This window comes from Rhinoraja longicauda, chromosome 2, assembly GCF_053455715.1.
Source record: "Rhinoraja longicauda isolate Sanriku21f chromosome 2, sRhiLon1.1, whole genome shotgun sequence".
NCBI lineage: Eukaryota > Metazoa > Chordata > Chondrichthyes > Rajiformes > Arhynchobatidae > Rhinoraja > Rhinoraja longicauda.
This window is the reverse complement of record NC_135954.1, coordinates 75,254,013-75,277,903: the sequence shown is the minus strand read 5'-3', so window position 1 is coordinate 75,277,903 and position 23,891 is coordinate 75,254,013. Positions and strand designations below refer to the sequence as shown.

The 23,891-nt window shown below is 39.9% G+C and overlaps 1 protein-coding gene across 1 annotated transcript in view; it reads right to left on the bottom strand.

The window, feature by feature from the left end:
* Nucleotides 1-11,479: 11,479 nt before the first annotated feature.
* LOC144605867 (alpha-1,6-mannosylglycoprotein 6-beta-N-acetylglucosaminyltransferase A-like) overlaps nt 11,480-23,891 on the bottom strand; it is an 85,844-nt gene continuing 73,432 nt past the window's right edge. The window contains exons 16-19 of the mRNA XM_078421497.1: nt 21,845-21,961; nt 17,118-17,192; nt 14,555-14,712; nt 11,480-11,836 (exon numbers count right to left, since the gene is read on the bottom strand). Of these exons, the coding sequence (XP_078277623.1) occupies nt 11,620-11,836; nt 14,555-14,712; nt 17,118-17,192; nt 21,845-21,961 (567 nt within the window). The 3' untranslated portion in view covers nt 11,480-11,619. The remainder of the gene's footprint in view (nt 11,837-14,554; nt 14,713-17,117; nt 17,193-21,844; nt 21,962-23,891) is intronic.

Here is a 23,891-nt window from a genome sequence, read left to right as displayed (position 1 = left end):
ATGTTGTTGTATTATGTCAGAGTATTATGTTGGGCCTCGTATCAGGAAGGATGTACTTGCCTGCCGGAGAGGGTCCAGAGGAGATTTGCGAAAATGATCCCAGGAATGAGTGGATTAACATATCTTGAGCGTTTGACAGCACTTGGTCTATACTCGCTGGAGTTTAGAAGGATGTGAGATCTTGTTTAAACTTACCAAATAATGAAAGGCTTAAATAGAGTGGATGTGGAGAGGATGTTTCCATTAGTGGGAGAGTCTTGGACCAGAGATCATAGCCTCAGAATTAAAGAACGTTCCTGTCGGAAGATGAGGAGGAATTTCTTTAGTCAGGGCATGGTGAATCTGTGGAATTCATTGCGTCAGAAGGTTGTGGAGGCCAAGTCAATGGATATTTTGAAGGCAGAGAAAGATAGATTCTTGATCAGTATGGGTGTCAGGGGTTATGGGGAGAAGGCAAGAGAATGGGTTTGGAAGGAGAGATAGATCAGCCATGATTGAATGGCAGAATAGACTTAATGGGCCAAATGGCCTAATACTGCTCCTATCACCGATGAATTTATATTAATAATGTGTGTATAGAACTGCTGAATGGGGTGATGAGGGAAATTTGGTGAAAGATCAGAGATCATGAAACATATAAGATAATTAGGGGATTGGACACATTAGAGGCAGGAAACATGTTCCCAATGTTGGGAGAGTCCAGAACAAGGGGCCACAGTTGAAGAATAAGGGGTAGGCCATTTAGAACGGAGATGAGGAAGAACTTTTTCAGTCAGAGAGTGGTGAAGGTGTGGAATTCTCTGCCTCAGAAGGCAGTGGAGGCCAGTTCGTTGGATGCTTTCAAGAGAGAGCTGGATAGAGCTCTTAAGGATAGCGGAGTGAGGGGGTATGGGGAGAAGGCAGGAACGGGGTACTGATTGAGAGTGATCAGCCATGATCGCAATGAATGGCAGTGCTGGCTCGAAGGGCTGAATGGCCTACTCCTGCACCTATTGTCTATTATTATCTAAGGAATTAAGTGGTAGAAATTCAGGGCACTAATTCCCAAGTTTAATGGTTATTCACATAAAAGCATTAAAATAAAAAATGTAAAGATTAGTAACAATGAACGGATGCAAATTGTTCTTTATCACTGTTTCACACTTCTATGGTTAATGTTACTTCCTCCTTATTAGCCCCTATCTGAAGCAGCGGGGGAGGCCTTCATCCTGCTGGCTCCAACTACTTCAGGTGGACTGGCTCTTCTGGATCCTTCTGCTCCTTCCTTCCAATAGGGGAACAGGGGATCTTAATACTGACACTGCTGCGCCCTGCTGCCCTTCCCCCCTATGTCAACCATGCTACTTCCCCTACACCACTGTAATGTAAGGGTTAAACAGACTATGTCAGCTAAAATTGAATTGTCAGCTAAATTAGCGGCATCACATTTCAAACCCTGCTTAGGAAAACAAGTAGATGTTTTTGAAGAATGCTTACGCTTACTTGAAGAAACCAGTAAATCATGAGGCCACCTGAGGCAACTAGGATAAACTTTGTCATCCTATAGACATCCGAGACTAGCTCTGGAAGACGGCAGGGAAGAGAAAAAGACATTTTTGGCCTTCCATCACAGTGAGGAGGGACTGGAGGAGACTCACTGTGATGGATGTTTCTTTTTGTTTGGTGTTAGTTGTGATTGTATGTGTTATTGCATTTTTATTGATTATTCTTATTGGTCTTATTGTTTAACTGCGGGTAATGTTTCATTTCACTACACATTTATGTGTATGTGACAAATAAACGACTATTGACTATTGATATTGATGGGACACATATCTCACGCCGTCATGGTACCAAAGAGGATAGCTAGTTTGATACATAGTCACCACTTTTCTCTTAGAGTTAAAAGTTATATAAGTGCATGCTTCCACCATTAGAGCAGATCTTCACCAGAGGGGGATAGATTGAAGAGATCCTCACCCAGAGAGGAAGAGCTTGGACCATGGTGTGATGAAGCCAGCCATTGCAGACAGAAGAATCAAAGGGGACATGAGACCTGTTATTTTGTATTGTATTTGAAATCCTTGAATCCTGCAGATATTTTGTTATACCCTCACCATCCTTCACATATTCTCCCCTCTGAGCATAAATCATCCCCTTGCAGCATCTCCCCTGAGCCTCAAAGCCTGGGTGAGACCTCAGCCCTTATCCTTGTTGGGTTTTTACCATTCTCCCTGACCTTGCCCTCTGATGCCAAATGATCAGTCATCGGCAAAAGCCGATGTACTCCTACACCCATACCTCAATGAGTTCTGAGCCTGCCATTATATTGAGCTCTTCTTCCACCACCTCCATGCCATTTTGTCTGGTAAGGTATTCTTGCCTCCCATTGACAACTGCTACTTCTGTCCAACATTCCTCCTCCTCATGCACTCACCCTGCCAACCTTCTATCCTCTCTGGACCTTTCTATTTTCAACTGCTGGCGCACATCAACCATCTTGATTTCAGCACTTCACTTACTCACTCCCGTCTCACCCCCTCTGATCACAGAGCTCCTGACCACTCAGCAATAATCCCAACATTGTTATTACAACTGCCAATAAGGAAAATGCCATTGTAATCTGGCAGGCTGAGTTCTACTGTGCTGAGGCCAGGTACCAGTTCTCGGACACCTCCTCAGACCAAACCCTCGATTATGACCCAAAAGACGAACACCAAGCCATCATCTTAATTCCTCTGGCAATGTCCCCTCCACCAGCTTCGAACTTTATAGTTCCCCTGCCTTGCACTGCCCGCTGCTATCTCTTCCCAAAATCCACAATCATAATCATACTTTATTAGCCAAGTATGTTTTGCAAGATATGAGGAATTTGATTTGCCATACAGTCATACCAATAAATAGCAACAAAACACACAAAATACATTTTAACATAAACATCCACCACAGTGACTCCTTCACATTCCTCACTGAAGGAAGTCGAGAAAAAAGTTCAATCTCTTCCCTTCTTTGTCCTCCCTTCGGGGGCCTCGAGCCTTCCGTTAATGGGACGATCTTGGCCGGTGGTCGGGCCCTCCGCGTCAGGGCGATCAAGCTCCCGCATCGGGGGGATCTCAGGTCCCCTGCGCCGGGCGACGGACCCCGGGTCAGGGCTAGTCAATCCTTTTGCGACTTTGGAGTTTCCCGACATCAGTCTCTATCAGAGACTGCGAGCTGCTCGATGCTGAAATCCGCAGGCCGCGGTTGGAATGTTGATCTCAGGCTCCGATGATGTCCATGGCCCCGCGGTGGAGCTCAACGTCAGTCTTGAGCAAGGCCGCCAGCTCCATGATGTTAGGCCGCAGAGTGACCGGAGATACAATCCGGAAAACAATCGCATCTCTGGCAAGGTAAGAGTTTGAAAAAGGTTTCCTTCGACCCCCCCCCCCCACATAAAACAAACCATAGAACATGAACACATATTTTTTTAACACTCTAAAAATAACAAAGAAGACGAAAAGACAAACAGACCATTGGCGAGGCTGCCATCGCTGATGGCGCCACCCGGCATTGTCCTAGCAGGCCCATTGTTTCTGCCTGCTCCTGCCCCACAGAACTCATCTTCAAATACCATGATTTCATCCTCTTCCCCCCTTGTCCAGTCCCTCCTAACCTACATCCAAGACACCTCAACTGCCCTTCAACTCTTCAGTATCTTTTAATTTCTATGCCTCCATTCCCTCATCTTCATCATGGATGTCCAGTACCTTTAAACCTCCATCCCACACAGGTCTCAAGGCCCTCCAGTTATTCCTTGAACAGAGACCCAATCAGTTTTATTCTACTACCACTCCCTTCCACTATTGGAACTTGTTCTCATCCTCAACAAAGTCTCTTTTAATTCCTCTTACTTCCTTGAAGCTAAAGGTGTAGCCAAGGGCACTCACACAGGTCCCAACTATGCCTGCATTTTTGTTGGGCACGTTGAACAGATCTTGTTCCAAATATGCACTGGCACCATCCCTCCAACTCATTCTCCCAGTTCTTGATCTGTCTGTCTCCACCACAGGGGTCAGACTATCCACTGACATCTACTACAAACTCATTTATCTGCACTACACCTCCTCCCACCTTGCCTCTTGCAAAGACGCTATCACCTCCTCTCAATTTTTCTGTCTCACCCGCATTTGCTCCCAATGTGAGGCTGTCCAGGATCATGATGTCCTCTTTCTTTAGTAAATGTGGCTTCCCCCTGCTGTCATAGATGGATCCCTCACCGTGTCTCCTCTATCCCACAGTTCTGCTCTCACACCCCTCCTCTCAGACGGAACCAGAGTTCCCTGGTCCAGGTTGAACACAGATTTTCTGGTGCCCTCAGTTCCAGAGCCTTTCTGCATTATCCGATTTACCAGACTAACAGAGTTCACGTGATAATGAAACGATAATACATCCCTGGCCCGCAAATGACACCCACCCCGTCTCTAAAGCACCATGGAGCATCTGAAATTTAAATAAATAAAAATGTAAACTGAATTGAATTGGGCGGCACGGTGGCGCAGCGGTAGAGTTGCTGCTTTACAGCGAATGCAGTGCCGGAGACTCAGGTTCGATCCTGACTACGGGTGCTGCACTGTAAGGAGTTTGTACGTTCTCCCCGTGACCTGCGTGGGTTTTCTCCGAGATCTTCGGTTTCCTCCCACACTCCAAAGACGTACAGGTTTGTAGGTTAATTGGCTGGGTAAATGTAAATGTAAAAATTGTCCCTAGTGGGTGTAGGATAGTGTTAATGTACGGGGATCGCTGGGCGGCACGGACTTGGAGGGCCGAAAAGGCCTGTTTCCGGCTGTATATATATGATGATATGATGAATGTGACTGGAATGACCTGGTGGCCCATCCCCAGCTCCCACCGTCTCCCCGGCCATTTCGAGCCCCAGGCAGCTTCTGACGCCACTCTCGACTCAAGATGCACCAGCGAGCCCTTCTTCACCCACATGGGAGTGACGCAGCTGGGTCAGAGGTCAATCTGTGTGTCCGAAATATGCAATAAGGGGGTCATTCCAACGAGGATTTTACTGTATTGTGTTGAAGAAACAGTTAGGAAAGAAGATTGAGAGCATAGTTGAAAAGGGATTTGGGAAGCAACCGTTTAAAGTTGCCCAGTAAATTAGAGAAGCCTTGACAGGAAGTTGAGAATTCCACAGGGCGAGAGGAAACTGAACCGAATGGTGGGAGTAGTAGTTGTGGCATGGGGGTGTGTGTGTGTGGGGGGGGGGGACAGGCAGAGTTAAAACACACAAAAAAACTCAACATTGAGCCAGCAGAGATAGAATTAGACAAGGTAGTAAACGAATAACTCTCAACGGAGGGACACGACCGGAAAGAGCGCTCGCTACTCGCAATGCCATCTGTGGCTGCTCAGAGAATTTCAACTGAGCTCTAATAATTTTGTCCAGATTATAGGGGTGGGCAGACCATCCGCTGCTGGAAAATCGGTGTTTAACCTGTCATCTGTTTTTTAGAAAAAATACCACAGAAGGTTACTAATGCAAACAATAAAACACTCATGGGGTTGTTAGTAATGTAGTAATGGAGGGAGGAATGATTAGCTGACAGAAACAGGTAGGTTTGGGTTTATTGTCACATGTACCGAGGTACAGTGCATGTGATCCAATCAGATCAGATTAATACTATATATAAATATAGTCAGGTCAAACGGAAGTATTATAGGTAGTTCCCAGCATTATAGAGCAACAGTTCCATAGAAGAAGTCCCATATCCACAATGGGGTAGGGGTGAATCGGACAGTACTTCCCCATTACTGAAGGACCATTCAGAAACCTAAAGAGAGAGGGGAATTGTTCTCTAGTTTGAAATTCTTTGGAGTTTAAAAGAATTAGTGATTTCATTTTAACATAATATTCTGAGGTGGCTGAACAAAGTAGAATTTGAGAGGATGTTTTAGCTCCTGGGGTAATCTGGAACATTTTGTTCAATCAAAATATATTTTAAGAATAGTAAAATGTGTACATAATCTGACAACCTCAGAATTTTGGTAGTGCTGCGCTGGCAGGTAACCGGAACTACTGGATGTTTACCACGAGTCTTGTCACATCCCTAATGTAATCTTTGAAATCTGAATAGCAGGCTCCTTTGAGTCAAATATAAATCTTGATGGCGACACAATGTAAGGTTAACCCCACTTCTCCTCTGTAATATGCTTTTTAATTAACTATTTTTTATACAGTTGTATTAAAAAAAATCCAGTGAACCAAGTGAGTTTAAAGGATGAACACGAAACAAAATTATTTTGGGAAATAGCTAACCAACAGTTCGTTGAGTGGTTAAATTATATGGAGCAGGAAGGCTCTGGGTCAATATTGATGGAACAGGGCTTGTTCTGATCAAATACCCAGCTCAGGTTCGTTGTCAAGAATCACAAGTATAATAAATGCCTGCTTGGCAAAGCGAATAGCATTAATAGGACTGTTCAATGACAATTAATTAAAATTCTTAGGAAGTATGGGAATTGGTCAGCAAAATATAATGCAGATAGTTGTAAAGATCACACTAGATTTAAGTGATAAGGTACTGTATTGTTTTTTATAATATTACTTATTTTATTTTTTCTGTAAGGTTGAGTTTTATATACTGGTGAGGTCTTTCTACAGAAAATGAAGCAAACTTTAAAGGACAGCAATTGTGATTAAAATTATAAGAGGGTTCATTGGTGGGAAATATTTCTTATTCTCAGAATGAAGAAACCAATTGTCATGACTTGTGAATTGAGACACTCAGAGACCTAGGCTGGTAAATATAAAAATATTTATTCCGCACAAATGTACATTCTCTTAAAGACCCTCTCAAAAGAATCTCCAAACTTAAAATACATTTGATTTTATCATTAAAAAAACAACGATTAACGATTAATTGCAGTCTGAATGCATTACTTACTTTACCCATATTTAGACAATAGACAATAGGCGCAGGAGGAGGCCTTTCGGCCTTTCGAGCCAGCACCGCCATTCAATGTGATCATGGCTGATCATTCTCAATCAGTACCCCGTTCCTGCCCCCTGACTCCGCTATCCTTAAGAGCTCTATCCAGCTCTCTCTTGAATGCATTCAGATGCCAATTTACCTACTTTAGCATTGAGCGTAGACAGGTGACTTTGCAGAATTACACATTTACAAGGGAAGCATATACCAAATGTCAGAACCCTTTTCCATATCCAAATACCAGTGGCTGCCCTGTGGGGTTCTGAGCACAAAATGACACTCATCTGAAATATACTAACTTTTGTTACAGTGTTGAGGGATGGCTCCCTGAATATACGAACAGCCAGAATATTACATGGCAGAACAGACATCTCCCGAACTGTACATTAAATGCCAGGGATATGCTTTTAACAATGTTACAACAGGAGATGGTCAATTAATGCCTTCCCTAATCTCATAACAAAGATTTAATTAAGGGACGATGACCATGAATGTTGATCTATGCTCTTTCCCTGCATAGTGTAATGGTAAGGAATCAGAATCTCCCCCACCTGATGATAGGTTTCAAATATTAGTAGAAGCTAAACGTGTGAACAGATTTATTTTAAAGATTGGTTCATGTTTTATTTAATACCTCCTATCCACTTATTTCTATAACTCTTGAATATTGTCTAACAACAGTAAAATAAATTTACCAATTGCATTTTGTGTATCCTTTACACGGATAAAGATTGTCTGAACACATAAAGTGCAATAACCAGAGATAATTAAACATACCTATAAAAAAGCAGTAAAATAACACATGCATGCTTTAAATCTTTGTGTCAAGCTCTATAAACTGTTTACATTATTAACCATGTTGCAATATTTTTCATTTAGACCTGCTAGCTGTGAAGAAATAACGTCTGTGCCAGTGATCTGTGCCACGTCTGTGGGAAATTTTCTTAGAGTTCAGCAGCAATTAGCATTAATTGGCAACTGACTGTAAAATCTGCATCATTCTGTTTGTTGCACTGCATTAATTTAGTTCTTTAGATGAAAGGACCAAGTTGGAATGGAATGGTTAACTAACTCATTTGCAGAACAGTCTAATGTATATATCATGCATTTTAAAATATTTTAGTAGATTGTCATCATCACTTTCTGGTAATTAGATAGTTTCTGTAATTATGTAGATGAATTATGCTGCCAGATTACCGCCCATTGAAAGTTGCTTCAATTTAGATTATTGAAAAATCAAATAATATCAAAATGTTTAGTATTTTCTTCCAATGTCTTGACAGCATATCTTATGCTGAGAGCGGAACAAGCTTTGGAATTATTGCAGATGGGTTCTCCTTTTCGCTCTCTCCACCCAGATAATATAATATTATACTGTGTTTATTTGTACCATACTAATTAATAAACTAATATAATACTTTAATTTTTCTTTTGAAGGTAGACACACATCTTTTTCCTCTCTTTCCTCGAGGCACTGAAATTCTTGATGAGATGTATTGTTATTGGCAAATACCTTTAGGCACTTAACCCCAGTATTCATTATTTACATTGAATCCATATGTTGGAAAGCGGGCCTCAATCCTTCTCGCATTTTATATGCACAAAGCTAGTGGATCACTTCAGTCCAATTAGAATTGAAAATTTTGGTATATGCACATTTTTTAACCTAAGGACATTGAGTGTATAGTGGAACCCAATCTGTCTCACATTAGCTAACAATATAGATCAAGGATCAAACTTGGAAACTTTCTGAAATTTAAGATTCAAGTACTCCACAGGATATATTCACAAATCTATTAGAAAACCCTGAGTAAAATAAAATATGTCAAAAACTGTCCAGCAGTCATAGCATGAGAAGAACAAGAATATTTTAAAAACGAGCAGATATACACTAGTAATAGCTCACCAACAGTAACAAATTTCAAAATAAATATAGAAAATATTCAGCATTGTAAATACAAAATCACCATTTCTAATATAATATCAACAAACAAAAACATTTCAGTTTTTTTTAGATAAGTGATAATTTTCCTTGCATATTAAATATTAACAACATAGTGATTTCAAGTAACCAATAGAACACAATCGCTACCAGCTATAATGGGATTTAGTTTAGGATTTACATATACTTATATTTATCTTTCATGCTAAAACACAGTAATGAAGAACAACCATTTGTTTAAAACTTGCAAGGATTAATATGAGAAATTGCTTGGGTGTATATAAAAAATAGATTCAGTACTTTTGCTCACACCTACATATAGTCATATAAAGAAGTGTGGTATTTTATAGTTTCAGCACATGCAAATTTGGTCTGTCAAAATAAGCAAAATATGATAGTACAATTGTTCGTTCAGATTTTTTTTAGGAAACATTCTTATGTACCCATAATGAATAATAACACTATATTGAACATGTATTATGGGTTTTGTGAACATATCATACTGCTAATTTCTAGCTAATTTAAAATAATGTTTAATTGAACTAATTTGGTTAATGTGTCTCTGATTCTTTTGTGAATCAATTTCCTTGCTTTGTATGTGCTATGCCATCACGTCCTCCGGTTGCATAATCAACTTTAGAGGATGAAGATTTGTTATCTTTATTGATAATGAGGCCAAGTGGAGCACGATCAATTGGATTTACAATGATTACTGGTTTCCTAGTTGTGGAATTTTACACCATCTATGCCAGCTGGCTACATACATACCATTGTTGAAGGACTTATGCTCGAAGCTCTTCATAATTTAGGCAGACATGACATTGTTGCTAAGTATTTCTATTTTCTTAATAGCACACAATGAAAAACAGCTTAAATAAAATCCTTATCACTTTGATCTTATTTACATAAAAAAAAAAAAAATGACTCTTAAATGAGCAGATTATAATTTTTTACAAATATAACCAGATCTTGACAAGTTGATCTATATTTTAATTTGTGGGAATTTTATTGGAAAATCCACCCGGCCATAAGTTCCAATAATATTTATTTTTCCTCAACGCCTCTGATAATACAGTACCCCCTACATGTAGAAATTAAATTTCAGTACATATTTTGTGCTTAAATCTGGAATTGGCATGAAACCGTAGTATTTTTAGAACCAAGAACAAAATGGTACAGTGGAGGTGACCTTTCATTTATTTTCAAAATAGCAACAAATCATAGTTGATCATTTCTGCAATATCTGAAATAAAGCAAATCTAAAGTGTATCCCTGCTCACACACAGAGTATTGGTGAAATTTGGCCCAATAATATCTGCCTCGTAAACTCCACCAGAATACCAGATTGCTCTCTTCAATAAGGTAACCTTTATCATTATACAGATGGTCTGCTGCTTCGTTCCCATGTTTAAATTAATGTGCTTTGTGTGTGTCAGTGTCTGAGCTGGTGACTAATTTAACTATTGGCATTGCTTTTCTATTTCATTTGCAGGTTGGTCGTGTTTTGCTTGGCAGTGAAAGTCCATATTCTATGTGGGAGTTGCAGTTATTGTATGCACCATTATGTACTTGCTGAAAAGTACAGAATGGTAGACATTTATTTTAGTGTCTGTCCTATGTTCCCATGAACTAATTATCTTTCTGTGCTATTTTAGAAGACAGTTGGGAGTCCACCACTTTTTATGGGTGTAAAGACACCAATCGACTGACTAGGTAAGGTCCACAAGTTTTCTTCCCTAAAGTAAATTAGTGAACCAGTGAGATTGTATCAATGGTAATCATGAATGATACTAGCTTTGTAATTATAGATTTTTAAACTATTATTTGTACATAAACAAAATTCAAACATGTGTCTTCAGATGATTTGGTTGTTGGAAAGGCCCATCTGGTTATCGGTGATCTTCAAGACACCTTTCCGAAGAAGGGTCTCGACCCGAAACATCACCCATTCCTTCTCTCCAGAGATGCTGTCTATCCTGCTGAGTTACTCCAGCATTTTGTACAAGACATATCTGGTCTATTTCTGACTCGCTACTCACTAAAATCAATTGTACATTTAAAAAAATGCTCAAAATATTGGAAAGATATTACGATAGCATAGAACTCGTGATACATTTGCACTTCAGAACCAAATTTGATTCTTCCAAAATCTGATTTTGCAGTACAATTTCAAAAGTTTGAGCTCTTTAGATGTAATATCACAATTAATGCATGCCTTAGATGTGTTCAGAATGTGAAATTCTTCATGTCACGCCTAAGCTACCTTTATGAGAATTTGCAAAGCTGCGAATAAAAACATAGTTTCCAGAATTGAATGGATGGAGTGAATCTTTTAAAAATAAAAGATATTTTTAAGTTGCATAATGACAGTGAGAGATTCTGGCAAAATAAAAACAGAAAATGCTGGAAATACTCAGCAGGTCAAGCTGCTTCTGTGCGAATTGAAACAGAGTTAAAGTTTCAGTTGGAAGAGTGATCTGCTGAGTATTTCCAGCATTTTTTGAGTTTATTTTAGATTTCCAGTATCTGCAATTTTTTTTGGATTTTCTTAATATTTTGTCAATTTCTAAGTTTCCTGTGTTCTAGCGAGTTCTTGTTCAGTGAGATCTACAAGAACATTGTTCATTATGCATCTGATTACCAATGCATTGTCGCTGTTGGATTCATGCTTGTTAAATTGTTTGAAGGTAGTTGCTTCTTCAGTTTCTGTAAACATGCAGATTAATTGTGCTCTTTTCTTTCTACACATGCCTGGCAGAATGCAACCTGCCCTTTGACATAATCACGGCATGGACAGATTCTATTGTAAAGTTCATGTGATCCTGCACAGCTGAAGAGTAAATAATCTGACTGAAGCAGACACATTTGGTTCTGTGGGTTAAATGCTGGCAGATATAGATCATGCTTCTTTTCTGAGGTATTGCACATTATCCCATATCTAGAAAAAGAAGTACATTATTTTCACAAATGCTATTGACATTTACATGTATAAAATGTCAGGTATTGCTTCCTGCAGACCTATGGAATATTCAGAAACATACACCAATACATTTCATTTTACCCTTTATAATATGTCAAATATTTGGAAGATATTGTTTTCTGAGGTCATGCAAAGGGCAATAAAATGAAATAAACAATTTTTCTGGCATGTTGCATTAGAAATTACAAGTGTAATTTTTTTGTGTTTATCTTTGTTTGAGGTAGACCTAGTATAGCAATCAGAATGAACTTTGTTCATAGAAGAATACAGACATCTGTTATATCATTAGCAGACTTGTTAACCCAAAGTTCTGTTAATTCGTCCCATGAAACCTTTTTGCTTTTGTGTTGTTCCATATCTCATTGATCATTTGCAGAAGTTTGGTTTGCACTGATTATATTCATGCAAGTGTCATCAACTGAACTGGGAAGCTTGCCCCAAAGTGGTAGAATTTAACTGGAGTAAATTTAAATGTACTAAACATATTTTACTTTCTAAAAAGGTGTTGTGAGAAAATAATTTGTTTATAAATCACAAAATGGATTTATTACATTATTTTCATAAATGTTTCTACTGAGTTACTCCTTTACAATGAAAACAATACTTTGGTTACTTAAATTGTATAACACTATTGCTGCTCAGTTAGTCACATGTTTAATAAAATAATAGCTAAATATCTTGATTGATTCATGATTCCCCCCCTCGTTTTGTAAGGACGACTGAAATATTTTTTTGAAAGTTTTCTATGTTTACCGTAGCACATACTTTATGAAAAAAAACCCAGAATTGTTTGCTGATGTCTTTTGTTCATTTATATGGACTAACATTATGACAATCATATCGCTCCTGCCATCGGGAAGAAGGTACAGAAGCCTGAAAACTAACATCCAGGATCAGGAGCAGCCTCTACCTTACAGCCATCATGCTACTAAACACTAGAACCTCAAATAAGTTCTGAACTACAATAGACTATTATTGTTATTATTGCACTACTATTGTTTGTTTTTCATGTGTACATGTGTGTATTATATATATATATATATATATATATATATATATATATATATATATACGTATAAGAAAATAACTGCAGATGCTGGTACAAATCGATTTATTCACAAAATGCTGGAGTAACTCAGCAGGTCAGGCAGCATCTCGGGAGAGAAGGAATGGGTGACGTTTCGGGTCGAGACCCTTCTTCAGACTGATGTCGGGGGTGGGACAAAGGAAGGATATAGGTGGAGACAGGAAGATAGAGGGAGATCTGGGAAGGAGGAGGGGAAGGGAGGGACAGAGGAGCTATCTGAAGTTGGAGAAGTCGACGTTCATACCACCAGGCTGCAAACTGCCCAGGCGAAATATGAGGTGCTGCTCCTCCAATTTCCGGCGGGCCTCACTATGGCACTGGAGGAGGCCCATGACAGAGAGGTCAGACTGGGAATGGGAGGGGGAGTTAAAGTGCTGGGCCACCGGGAGATCAGTTGCGTTAATGCGGACCGAGCGCAGGTGTTCAGCGAAGCGATCGCCGAGCCTGCGCTTGGTTTCGCCGATATAAATAAGTTGACATCTAGAGCAGCGGATGCAATAGATGAGGTTGGAGGAGGTGCAGGTGAACCTCTGTCTCACCTGGAAAGACTGTTTGGGTCCTTTGATGGAGTTGAGGGGGGAGGTAAAGGGACAGGTGTTGCATCTCGTGCGGTTGCAAGGGAAAGTGCCCGGGGTTGGGGTGGTTTGGGTAGGAAGGGACGAGTGGACCAGGGAGTTACAGAGGGAACGGTCTCTGCGGAACGCAGAGAGGGGAGGGGATGGGAAGATATGGCCAGTGGTGGGGTCCCGTTGTAGGTGACGGAAATGTTGGTGGATGATGTGTTGGATCCGCTGGCTGGTCGGGTGGAAGGTGAGAATGAGGGGGATCCTGTCCTTGTTGCGAGTGGGGGGAGGGGGAGCAAGAGCGGAGCTGCGGGATGTAGAAGAGACCCTAGTGAGAGCCTCATCTATAATGGAGGAGGGGAAGCCCCGTTTTCTGAAGAACGAGGACATCTCGGAAGCCCTAGTCTGAAACACCTCATCCCGGGCGCAGATGTGGCGTAGACGGAGGAATTGGGAGTAGCGGATAGACTTTTTGCAGGGGACCGGGTGGGAAGAAGTGTAGTCCAGATAGCTGTGCGAGTCGGTGGGCTTGTAGTAAATGTCCGTCACTAGTCTGTCTCCTGTGATGGAGATGGTGAGGTCCAGCAACATACGTACGTGTGTGTGTGTGTGTGTGTGTGTATATATATATGTGTGTTATTATATATATATATAATACACTTTGAACTTTTTCTCTCATTTATTATATTGTTTACAGTGCACTATATTGACATATTCTGTTGTGCTGCAGCAAGTAAGAATTTCATTGTTTTATCTGGGACATATGACAATAAAACACTCTTGATTCTTGACAATATAAGATATTGCAGATGTTGGGACCTTGAGTGGGTCAGATAACATCTGTTGAGAGAAATAGACAGATGATGTTTTGGGTCAGGCATTTCAATTTGAAAAGAGTCCTTACACAAACATCATTTGGTTATTTCCTTGGACTAAAAATATGTTCTCTAAATAAGGTCTGAAGTAAATATTCATCTCTAATCAAAATATGGTGTTGACTAAAGAAAATCAGAGCAGTACTCTTACCTCTTAAGTTCAGTCACTTTGTTGAGATGGTAGAAGAAAGCAGGCTCACAAATTAGTTGATCCTTTTGACAGACTTCAACACATGACTGAGAGGGTTTGGCCATTTTAACCATAAGTGCATTAATAGGTGGCCATATTTCCCATTGAAGGCAGAAGTCCTGCAATAAAGTTTTGAATATCAGGTTGTGATCACTCTCAGTGAATGCAGTAAAAAGAACATACCAAACCAGAAGTACAAAGGAGAAATATTTTCTAATTCTGCCACAGCTTAGGAGATTTCTTTAGATACAGCAATACAGTCCATTTTAGGAAGTGTAATGTTCAGAAGTTCAGAATCACCCAATATCTAAATATATAATAAGTGAATGTATGTGTACAACAATATGACATATTTATGATCATAACTGCGAATCAGAATGTTAATTAGTTTTTTCTCAATTTCTATGAAAGTGGGCATAAATCTTGTGAAGATTGATAGAGCTACCTTTGACATTGATCATAGACTTAGGGTGGTACAGCACAAAAATGGGCAAGTCAGCACAACTCGTTCATGTCGATTAAGATGCCAATCTAAGCTAACTAAGCTAATCCTATTTGCTTGGACTAAATAGGATTAGGTGTGTATCCTGCTCCTTATTTTAGAATGTGCAGTAATAAGGCTGATAGAGATGAATCAAAAGATATAGAAGTTGAAAGTGATCTGAATAATGTGAGGCACCAACAAAAAAAGTAATACAGCAGTGGTCTATGTAGCCAAAGGTTCACTTCAGGACTGCCCTGATACAGTGGACTGAAATATGCTCAAGACCAGTCTGAAGAAGTGTCCTGATCCAAACTGTTGCCTGTTCATTCCCTCTATAGATTCTTCCAGCACTTTGTGCTTTGTTCAAGACCACTCAATCCAGCCTGAATGAGAATACATCAGTTGTCACTGGTTCAACAAGAAATGCATTGATGATGGTGTTCTAACCAAAACATTTAAGGTCTATCCTAACCATAAATCTTAGATGAATAGGGAGATTCACTCCCTGCTAGAGTCCAGATCCAAGGTTTTCAAGAGGGATGCAGCCAAGTATGGTCTCCGCAAAACCATCAGGTGTATCAAGAGAGACTTTCAAAACAAGCTGGAGGCACAATTTAATCAAATGGATGCCAGGCGACTGTGGCAGACTACAAGATGAATTTGGGGCAATCCCTGGTAATTGCACATCTCTGTTGCATGATATTAATGCTTTAATGCCCGTTTTGAACAGGCAAAGATCTATCTAGGCAGGTCCCCCCATCCCCTGTTGGCTCTATCCCATACATCTTGGTGGCAGGTGGCAGATCTGCTTTCACGAGGATAAACTCTCAGAATGCGGCTGGCCCAGATGGATTCCCTGGGCGGCCTCTAAAATCGTGCGCCTGTCATCTGGCCATATTTTTTACCGGCTTCTTCACCCTTCACTTCAACAGTCTACTGTCCCCATCTGCTTGAAGGAAATTACATCTATCCAGTTCTCAAGAAAAATAAATTGACTTGGCTCAATGATTACTGCCCAGAACCTTTAATATTGACATAACAAATTGCTTTGAGAGGTTGTTAATGGACACATCAACACCAGTTTTCCCGTAAATCTAAATCCTCTTCCATTTGCATAAGGGAAAGATAGGTCTGTGGAGGAGCTCTGGGTTGTGCTCAATGTCCTGTTTACTCCCTGTATACCCATGACTGTGTGACCAAGTACATCACCAACCTGATCTTTAAGTTTGCCAATTGTCATCAGCTAGATCAACAGCAATGATGAAACAAAGTACATGAAAGAGTTCGAGAACCTACAGCCATGGTGTCAAGACAACAACTTTGCCCTTAAAATAGACAAAATACTGGAGTAACTCAGCAGGACAAGCAGCATCTCTGGAAAGGAATGGGTGACGTTTCGGGTTGAGACCCATCTTCAGACCTCTCCAAAGATGCTGCCTGTCCCCTGAGTTACTTCAGCATTTTGTGTTTATCTTCGGTGTAAACTAGCATCTGCTGTTCCTTCCTACACAACCTTGCTCTTAACATGAGCAAGGTGCAAGACCTATTGACCTAAGCAAGCGAGGGGGATGGAGCTGCTGTAGAGATGGTCGATAGAGTCAAGTTCTTGGAGTGACCTGATAAAGGGTTATAAGATTATGAGGAACATAGATAGGATGGATAGTCAGAATCTTTCCCCCCTCGCAGTGTACAGGAGTCTAGAAGGCACAGATTTAAAGTGAAGGGCAAAAAGTGAAGATTTCATAGAAGGTGGTGAATATTTGGAACAAGCTGCCAGGGGTGATGCTGGCAGATCCAATTACAACATTTAAAACGTGTTTGTTCAGCTACTTGATTAGGAATGGGGAAGGGTGATATGGGGCAATTGAGGGCAAGTGTGATTAGTGTTGTTAGACATCACGGGCATGGATGAGTCAGGTCAACAAGCCCATTTCTGTACTTTACATTTCTGTGATCTATGATTGTATATGTGTTGTATTTTTGCAAACTGGATGTGTTTAGATTAATCTTCAAATATTATTTGTTAAATGTTGATCTTACCTGTTTTTCAATGAAAATATTTAATCTTTCCAGCATTCCTTCACACGTGAATTCATATGGTAAATGTGGCTTAACCTGTTTTTAAAATAAATACTATTTTGTAACATTGACAATCTTGATTACCTTATAATAAAGAACGATTTTGCACTCATAAGTTCATAAGTGATAGGAGCCGAATTAGGCAGTTCGGCCTATCAAGTCTACTCCGCCATTCAATCATGGCTGATCTATCTTTCCCTGTCAACCCCATTCTCCTGCCTTCTCCCCATAACTACTGGCACCTTTCATATAAAGGTGTCAGAATCTCATTATGTTCCAAACTACATTATGGCCAAATTGGGTACCTTTTGAAATGTTGCTACTATTGTAATCAAAGGTAGACAGTATTTACACAGCAAGTTTCCACAAACAATATTGATCAAATAATCTGCCTTAGTAATGTTCATCCAGGAGGAAATATTAGACAGAAAGAATTGTGTTGATATTTGAAATGGTATCTAGGAATCTTTTATATTTTCTCAGTAATTGTAGGTAATGACTCAACTGCTGCATTCCTCACTATTGGTCTCTCTAGACCTTATACTGAAGACTTTAAAGTAGGAATCCACAACGTTTAAAATCAAAGACAAGTGTATTGCAAGTAAACCATGGCACCAGAAACAGAACCTATAGCATCCAAAGTTTGGTATTGCCTTACTGTTCTAAAATTGGAAAGGCAAATTGCGTGTGCTAGATGAGGTTGTGCTAGATGAGGTGCCATCATTTGTACAAATCAATGTTCATGAGGCTTTGACTGAAATGTCTATGTCAATTTACACATGGCCTTGATCTAATCACGTGTTGTCTTTCCACTGACTGGTTAGCACGCAACAAAAGGTTTTCACTGTACCTCTCTACACGTGACAATAAACTAAAACTGAACTAATCTTTCTGTGCTTGTCACATTTTGCTGCATACTGTTATCCCTTCTATCATTTAATCATTCCTGTGCACCATCTTTGTCCAGACCTCCCTTTTTCTACTGCCATTGCCCATTCACCTGGCTCTGTGTACCTGCAGAAATCCTTTAACGTTTTCCAGATCTTTTAAAAGGACATTGACATGAAATATCTGTTTCTTTCCCCCTATATGCTGCTTTAACTGCTGAGTGATTTGTGTTAATTCATTGCAAAGAAGATTTACAATGCTTTCCATTACTTCCAACACTTGCTATGGTATAGTCACTAGAGTGACCACTATTCAGACATTGCTTCATAATTTGCAAGAATGGCATTGGGAGTTCTCAATAAAATTATGTGTAAACAGTAAGTTCTTTCCGAAGTGGAGAAATCATTATGAAAAATTCAATGTTACCTTTAGAGGGAGCCAAAGTACAACAATTGGAGTGAATCTTGTTTTGTATCAGCAACAAAACCCACAGTTACTGAAGATTGTAATAGTTATAATAATAATAATAATAGTTAGTTTAATTGTCGTTCCACTCCTTACAGATCATGCAACGAAACGAAAGTCTCTAATGACTTAAACCAAGGACACATTTAAGAATTTAAACATGATTGCTTTAGGAGGGACAGTTACATATTATACTCATTCATACATATACAAGGGTCCTTTATGTTCATGATGATAATGGGGGAACGTCATGCCCCTGCAAATCCATTGATTAAAACTTTGCAAAGGATGAATGTTATTGAAGAATTGGAATAAGTTCAGTGCAATCTAACACAAGTATTGCAAGTGTGATGAATATGACCAGTGGTACATTTTGTAAGAATTTCTTGCCTAGCTTTTAAAAATTGCTAACTATGAATTGGACTAGTACCATTTTTCATATAAAAATAATACAGCACAGAAGGAAGATATTTGCCCATTGTACCTGTACCAGTACTTTGAAAAGTCAATTAGTTCCACTCTGTAAATCTTTTCCCTTTCAAGTCATTATCCAATTCTATTTTGAAAATTATTAAATCTCCTTCTATCACTATTGCACACAATGCTTTCCATATCATAACAACTTGACTGGAAAAAAAATATTCCTTTTTAGCTAATTACCTTAAATCCCTCTGATTACTACTCATTTAGCCACTGGCAATTATTTCTACTGTATTAAAACCTTTCATGATATAGAGCTTCGCTATCAAATCATCTTCACCTGACAACAGATCACCAACCTGATTGCAGCATTATCTGTTTTTGTTTCACATTTACTGCACGCAACCTTTTATCAGTTCATATTCCTCTCTGCTTTAAAGATAATTACCTCAGTTTAATAGCTTTCCCCACGCTACTGAACTCTAAACTTTACCATTCTAGTACGTCTCACAAGCTTTGACATTTTTCCAAAAAAAATCATTTCACAACCTGATTCTTCACTCACTTTAGACAGTATACGTTATCCTCACATTTAATGTACATTTGTCTACATTTCCATTTAAAACTGTACATTTGGTTTTCATGTATCTCATTCTTCCCAAAAAATGCATTAGTCCCTTGTACTTGTGAGTTTCATTGCATCCTGCTTATGCTTGCCTATTGCATCCAACTACTTATGTCCTCTTATTGTTAACCATATAATTCACTACTTTCTCCCCTTTCCCTATGACTGCATGGGTTTCCTCCCACATACTAAAGGTTTGTAGGTTAATTCTGTAAATTCACCCAGGTGTGTAAGGAGTGGATGAGAAATCGGGATAACATTCGGGATAATGTTAAAAATCAGGATAACACTCCAAAGACGTACAGGTATGTAGGTTAATTGGCTGGGTAAATGTAAAAAAAAATTTGTCCCTAGTGGGTATAGGATAGTGTTAATGTACGGGGATCACTGGGCGGCACGGACTTGGAGGGCCGAAAAGGCCTGTTTCCGGCTGTATATATATGATATGATATGATAACATGGAATGCTAGCGGGTGATCAATGGTAAGCATGGACTTGGTGGGTGGAAGGGCCTGTTTCCATGCTGTATCTCTAAACACTCCAGTCCCGGTATCCTTATAAATCTTATTTGCACCATTTCCAACTTAATGACATCCTTCATATAGCTTGGCAATCAGAACTACACACAATACTCCAGGTGTGCTCTCACCAATGTTTTGTACAGTTGTAACATGATGCCGCAACTCTTGTACTCAAAGTCATTAACATGTATGCAAAAAAAACGGTTCCAGTCGAGATATCACTGTATATTTCCTTCCTGTTTGCAAAACAACCATTCACCAAAATTGCCTGTTCTCTGTTCCTTAATCAATATTGTATCCATCCTCTCAGGTGCTCTTCAATTGCACGAGGTTCAATTTTGCTAATGAACCAATTGTTTTTTGAAAAATCATACACAGAATATTGACCATATTACCTGTATCAACTCTGACCATCATTGTTAATCAGTTATAATTTGCCTTTAATTAACATCTGTGGGATGGATGACATTTATTAATGCATAATTTTCCAAGTAAATTAGTTTTGTCTTGAATTATTGTTAAATGTTTTCCCATAGCAAATGGACCTATGGTAGTTTTTATCCCTCTTCCACTTTTAAGCAACTGTAATGTTTGCAGTCTTCTGAATATCTGGCAATGTTCCAGAGCTCGAGGAGGACTGGAAAGCTGGAGCCAAAGTCTCTGCACCTTCAGATAAACCTCATCCAAGCCAGTTCACTTTTTCACTTTAAACATTGCTAATTTTTTTAAGTCTCTCCTGTTTATCTATTTTTATCCTCTCTAATTTCTCTCCAAATATCTCCGATTACTGTGGTGCCAACAATATAATGTTTAGTGAATTGCTCCTTTGATATCTCATGGTGGCACAGGGCACAGCGGTAGAGCTGCTGCCTCACAACGCCAGAGACCCAGGTTCGGTCCTGACCCCAGGTGATGTCTGTGTGGAGTTTGCACATTCTCCCTGTGACCGTATGGGTTCCTCCGGTGGCTCAGGTTTCCTCCCACATTTCAAATACGTGCGGGTTTGTAGGTTAATTGGACCCTGTAAATTGCCCCTAGTGTGTAGTGGAATAACTAGTGTGAACGGGTAATCAGTGGTCAGTGTGGACACGATGGGCCGTAGGGGCTAGTTCCATGCTGTACCTCGAAATTAAAACAAGGCAAAACTAAAAGTGGTGCCTCATGTCTTTATGATGTTTTGGTACTAGTTGGATCCAACCTTCCTTTGGCCACCTTTCTACAAAACCTTTGGTTTTCAATTTTTTTAGTAACTGTTGAACATTTTTCACTCAATCACATTTCTTCAGTACTCCAACGTGGGTTATCCAAAAATAGCTTGATATTGCCCTTTCCATTCTGAAATTAGCAACATTAAATGCATTGATCTTGTTTTCACGGCAAAATACAATTTGCACTGAATGACTTGCATCCAAGTTCTCTGTGGCTGCTCATGTTACCAAGGTAGTGTTACACACATTGGAGCAGATCCCATTGCCACTCCAATACTTGTGAATTTCCTGCATATTGCAATTAGAACAGGATTTTTTTTAGAAAGGGAAAAGATTGCTTTGTCATTCTCTGATTGCCCAACATAATCCAGAAGAGGTTCTTCTATTATCAACTACATGATTGTATTAATGTATGGTATGATTTGACTGAATAGCATGCAGAACAAAGCTTTTCACTGTATCTTGGTACACATACCAATAATAAACTAAACGAAGTTATTAGAACAATTTCAGTTTAATAAAGCAACATTTTGCAACATTATTTAATAGTTCCCAAAATACCTCTTGTTTCATCATTTGTCGCAGTGCTTCTTCTACATCGCTGAGGTTCTCAATGTTAACAGTCCAAACATGCGGCTTCCCAATATACATTTCTGCATAAGGATGCTGAGATGAGAGCTGTTTGCAGAATTGAAGATTGGGTTTTTAAGTACAGAATCTCGATACTCTTCACACTACTATATATGACTGTCATAACATAATAAAATAAATAATTGTCGAGAACAAAACGATTGATTTCACAAGGACAGTTAAAATTGCTGTGCAACTTACATTCCGTAATTGAAAAAGGATTGAAACAATGTTGAATTCCCTAACACCAGTCATTATTTTCTCAAGAAGACCTTCATTTGAAAATGATTTGGCAAGAGGTGTGAAACAAAGCATCTGGATTCATCTAAGACAGCACTTAGTTAATTGTCAGATCAAATTTTAGTACAAGTTGGTCTTAATGGAGACAAAGAGAAACAGTGCATTCCTTGACAGTGTGGAAGCATTTAGCATGGTATACCATCTACTGATACCACCATCTCCCTCTTATCACAAAATGTGAAAACATCCATTGTCCCTGTAGCTATTTCTTTTTCCGTACAACATAGTGTCTGCACATTCATTTCACATTAATTATATTGCTGCCCAATAGGTTGTCCTGTCCACATTTATTATAAACCCACTTACTCCCACATCTAGCTACACTTCTTCCCATCCTGCTTCATGTAAAGACTCTATCCCCTACTCCCAATTCCTCTATCTACGCCGCATCTGCACCCAAAAAGAGGTGTTTCATACCAGTACATCTGAGATGTCCTCATTCTTTAGGGAATGAGGGTTCCCTTCTTCCATCATAGATGAGGCCCTCACTGGGGTCTCCTCGATATCCCACAGATTCGCTCTTGCTCCCCCTTCCCCCAGTCACAACAGGGACAGAGTCCCCCTCGTCGTCACCTTTCACCCCATCAGCAGCACATAATCCTCTGGCATTTACAGCACATAATCCTCTGGCATTTACGCCACCTCCAACGGGATCCCACCACTAGCCACGTCTTCCCATCTCCACCCCATTCTGCTTTCCAGAGACTGTTCCATCTGCAACTCCCTGGTTAACCCATCCCTTCCCACCCAAACCACCCCCTCCCCACCCAAACCACCCCCTCCCCAGGTACTTTCCGATGCAACCTCAGGAGATGTAACACCTGTCCCTATATCTCCCCCTCGATTCCATCCAAGGACCCCAACAGTCTTTTCAGGTGAGGCAATGGTTCACTTGTACCTTCTCCAATCTCATCTATTGTATCCGCTGTTCCAGGTGTGGACTCCAATATATTGGCGAGCAGGCTCGGCGATCGTTTCGCTGAACACCTCCGCTCATCCACCTAAACCTACTGGATCTCCCAATTGCTAAACTGCGACTGCGCTTGGTTGCTAAACACTTGAACTCCCCCTCCCATTCCCACACTGGCCTTTCTGTCCTGGGCCTCCTCCATTGTCAGAATGAGGCCCAGCGCAAATTGGAGGAACAACGCCTCATATTTCCCTCATGTAGCTTACACTCCAGCGGTATGAATATTGACTTCTCTAACTTCAAGTAACCCTTGCTTTCCCTCACTTTCCACCCCCCCCCCTTCCCAGTTCTCCAACCAGTCTGACTGTCCTCATTTACATCTTATATTCACTTGCTTTGTTGTTACCTTCTCTAAGCTAACAATGATCTTTTCCACATTTTCCTTGATCTGCATCTCCTTTGTCTCGTTTTCACACCTGACATTTCCTTATCTCTATCTCTCTCTCCCCTGACTCAGTCTGAAGAAGGGTCTCGACCCGAAACGTCACCCATTCCTTCTATCCAGAGATGCTGCCTGTCCCGCAGAGTTACTCCAGCTTTTTGTGTCTATCTTCTGCTTAATTTCCCTTTTTATTTTAACTTCTTCACTGAATATATTTCCCAGTCACAAACCTTTCTGCCACTGGCTATATTTGGTTGCCCTCAAAAGCTGAACATTTGTAGTTCAGCTTCAAATAGGATTTTCCCACTTCAATATTCCCTGGTCAG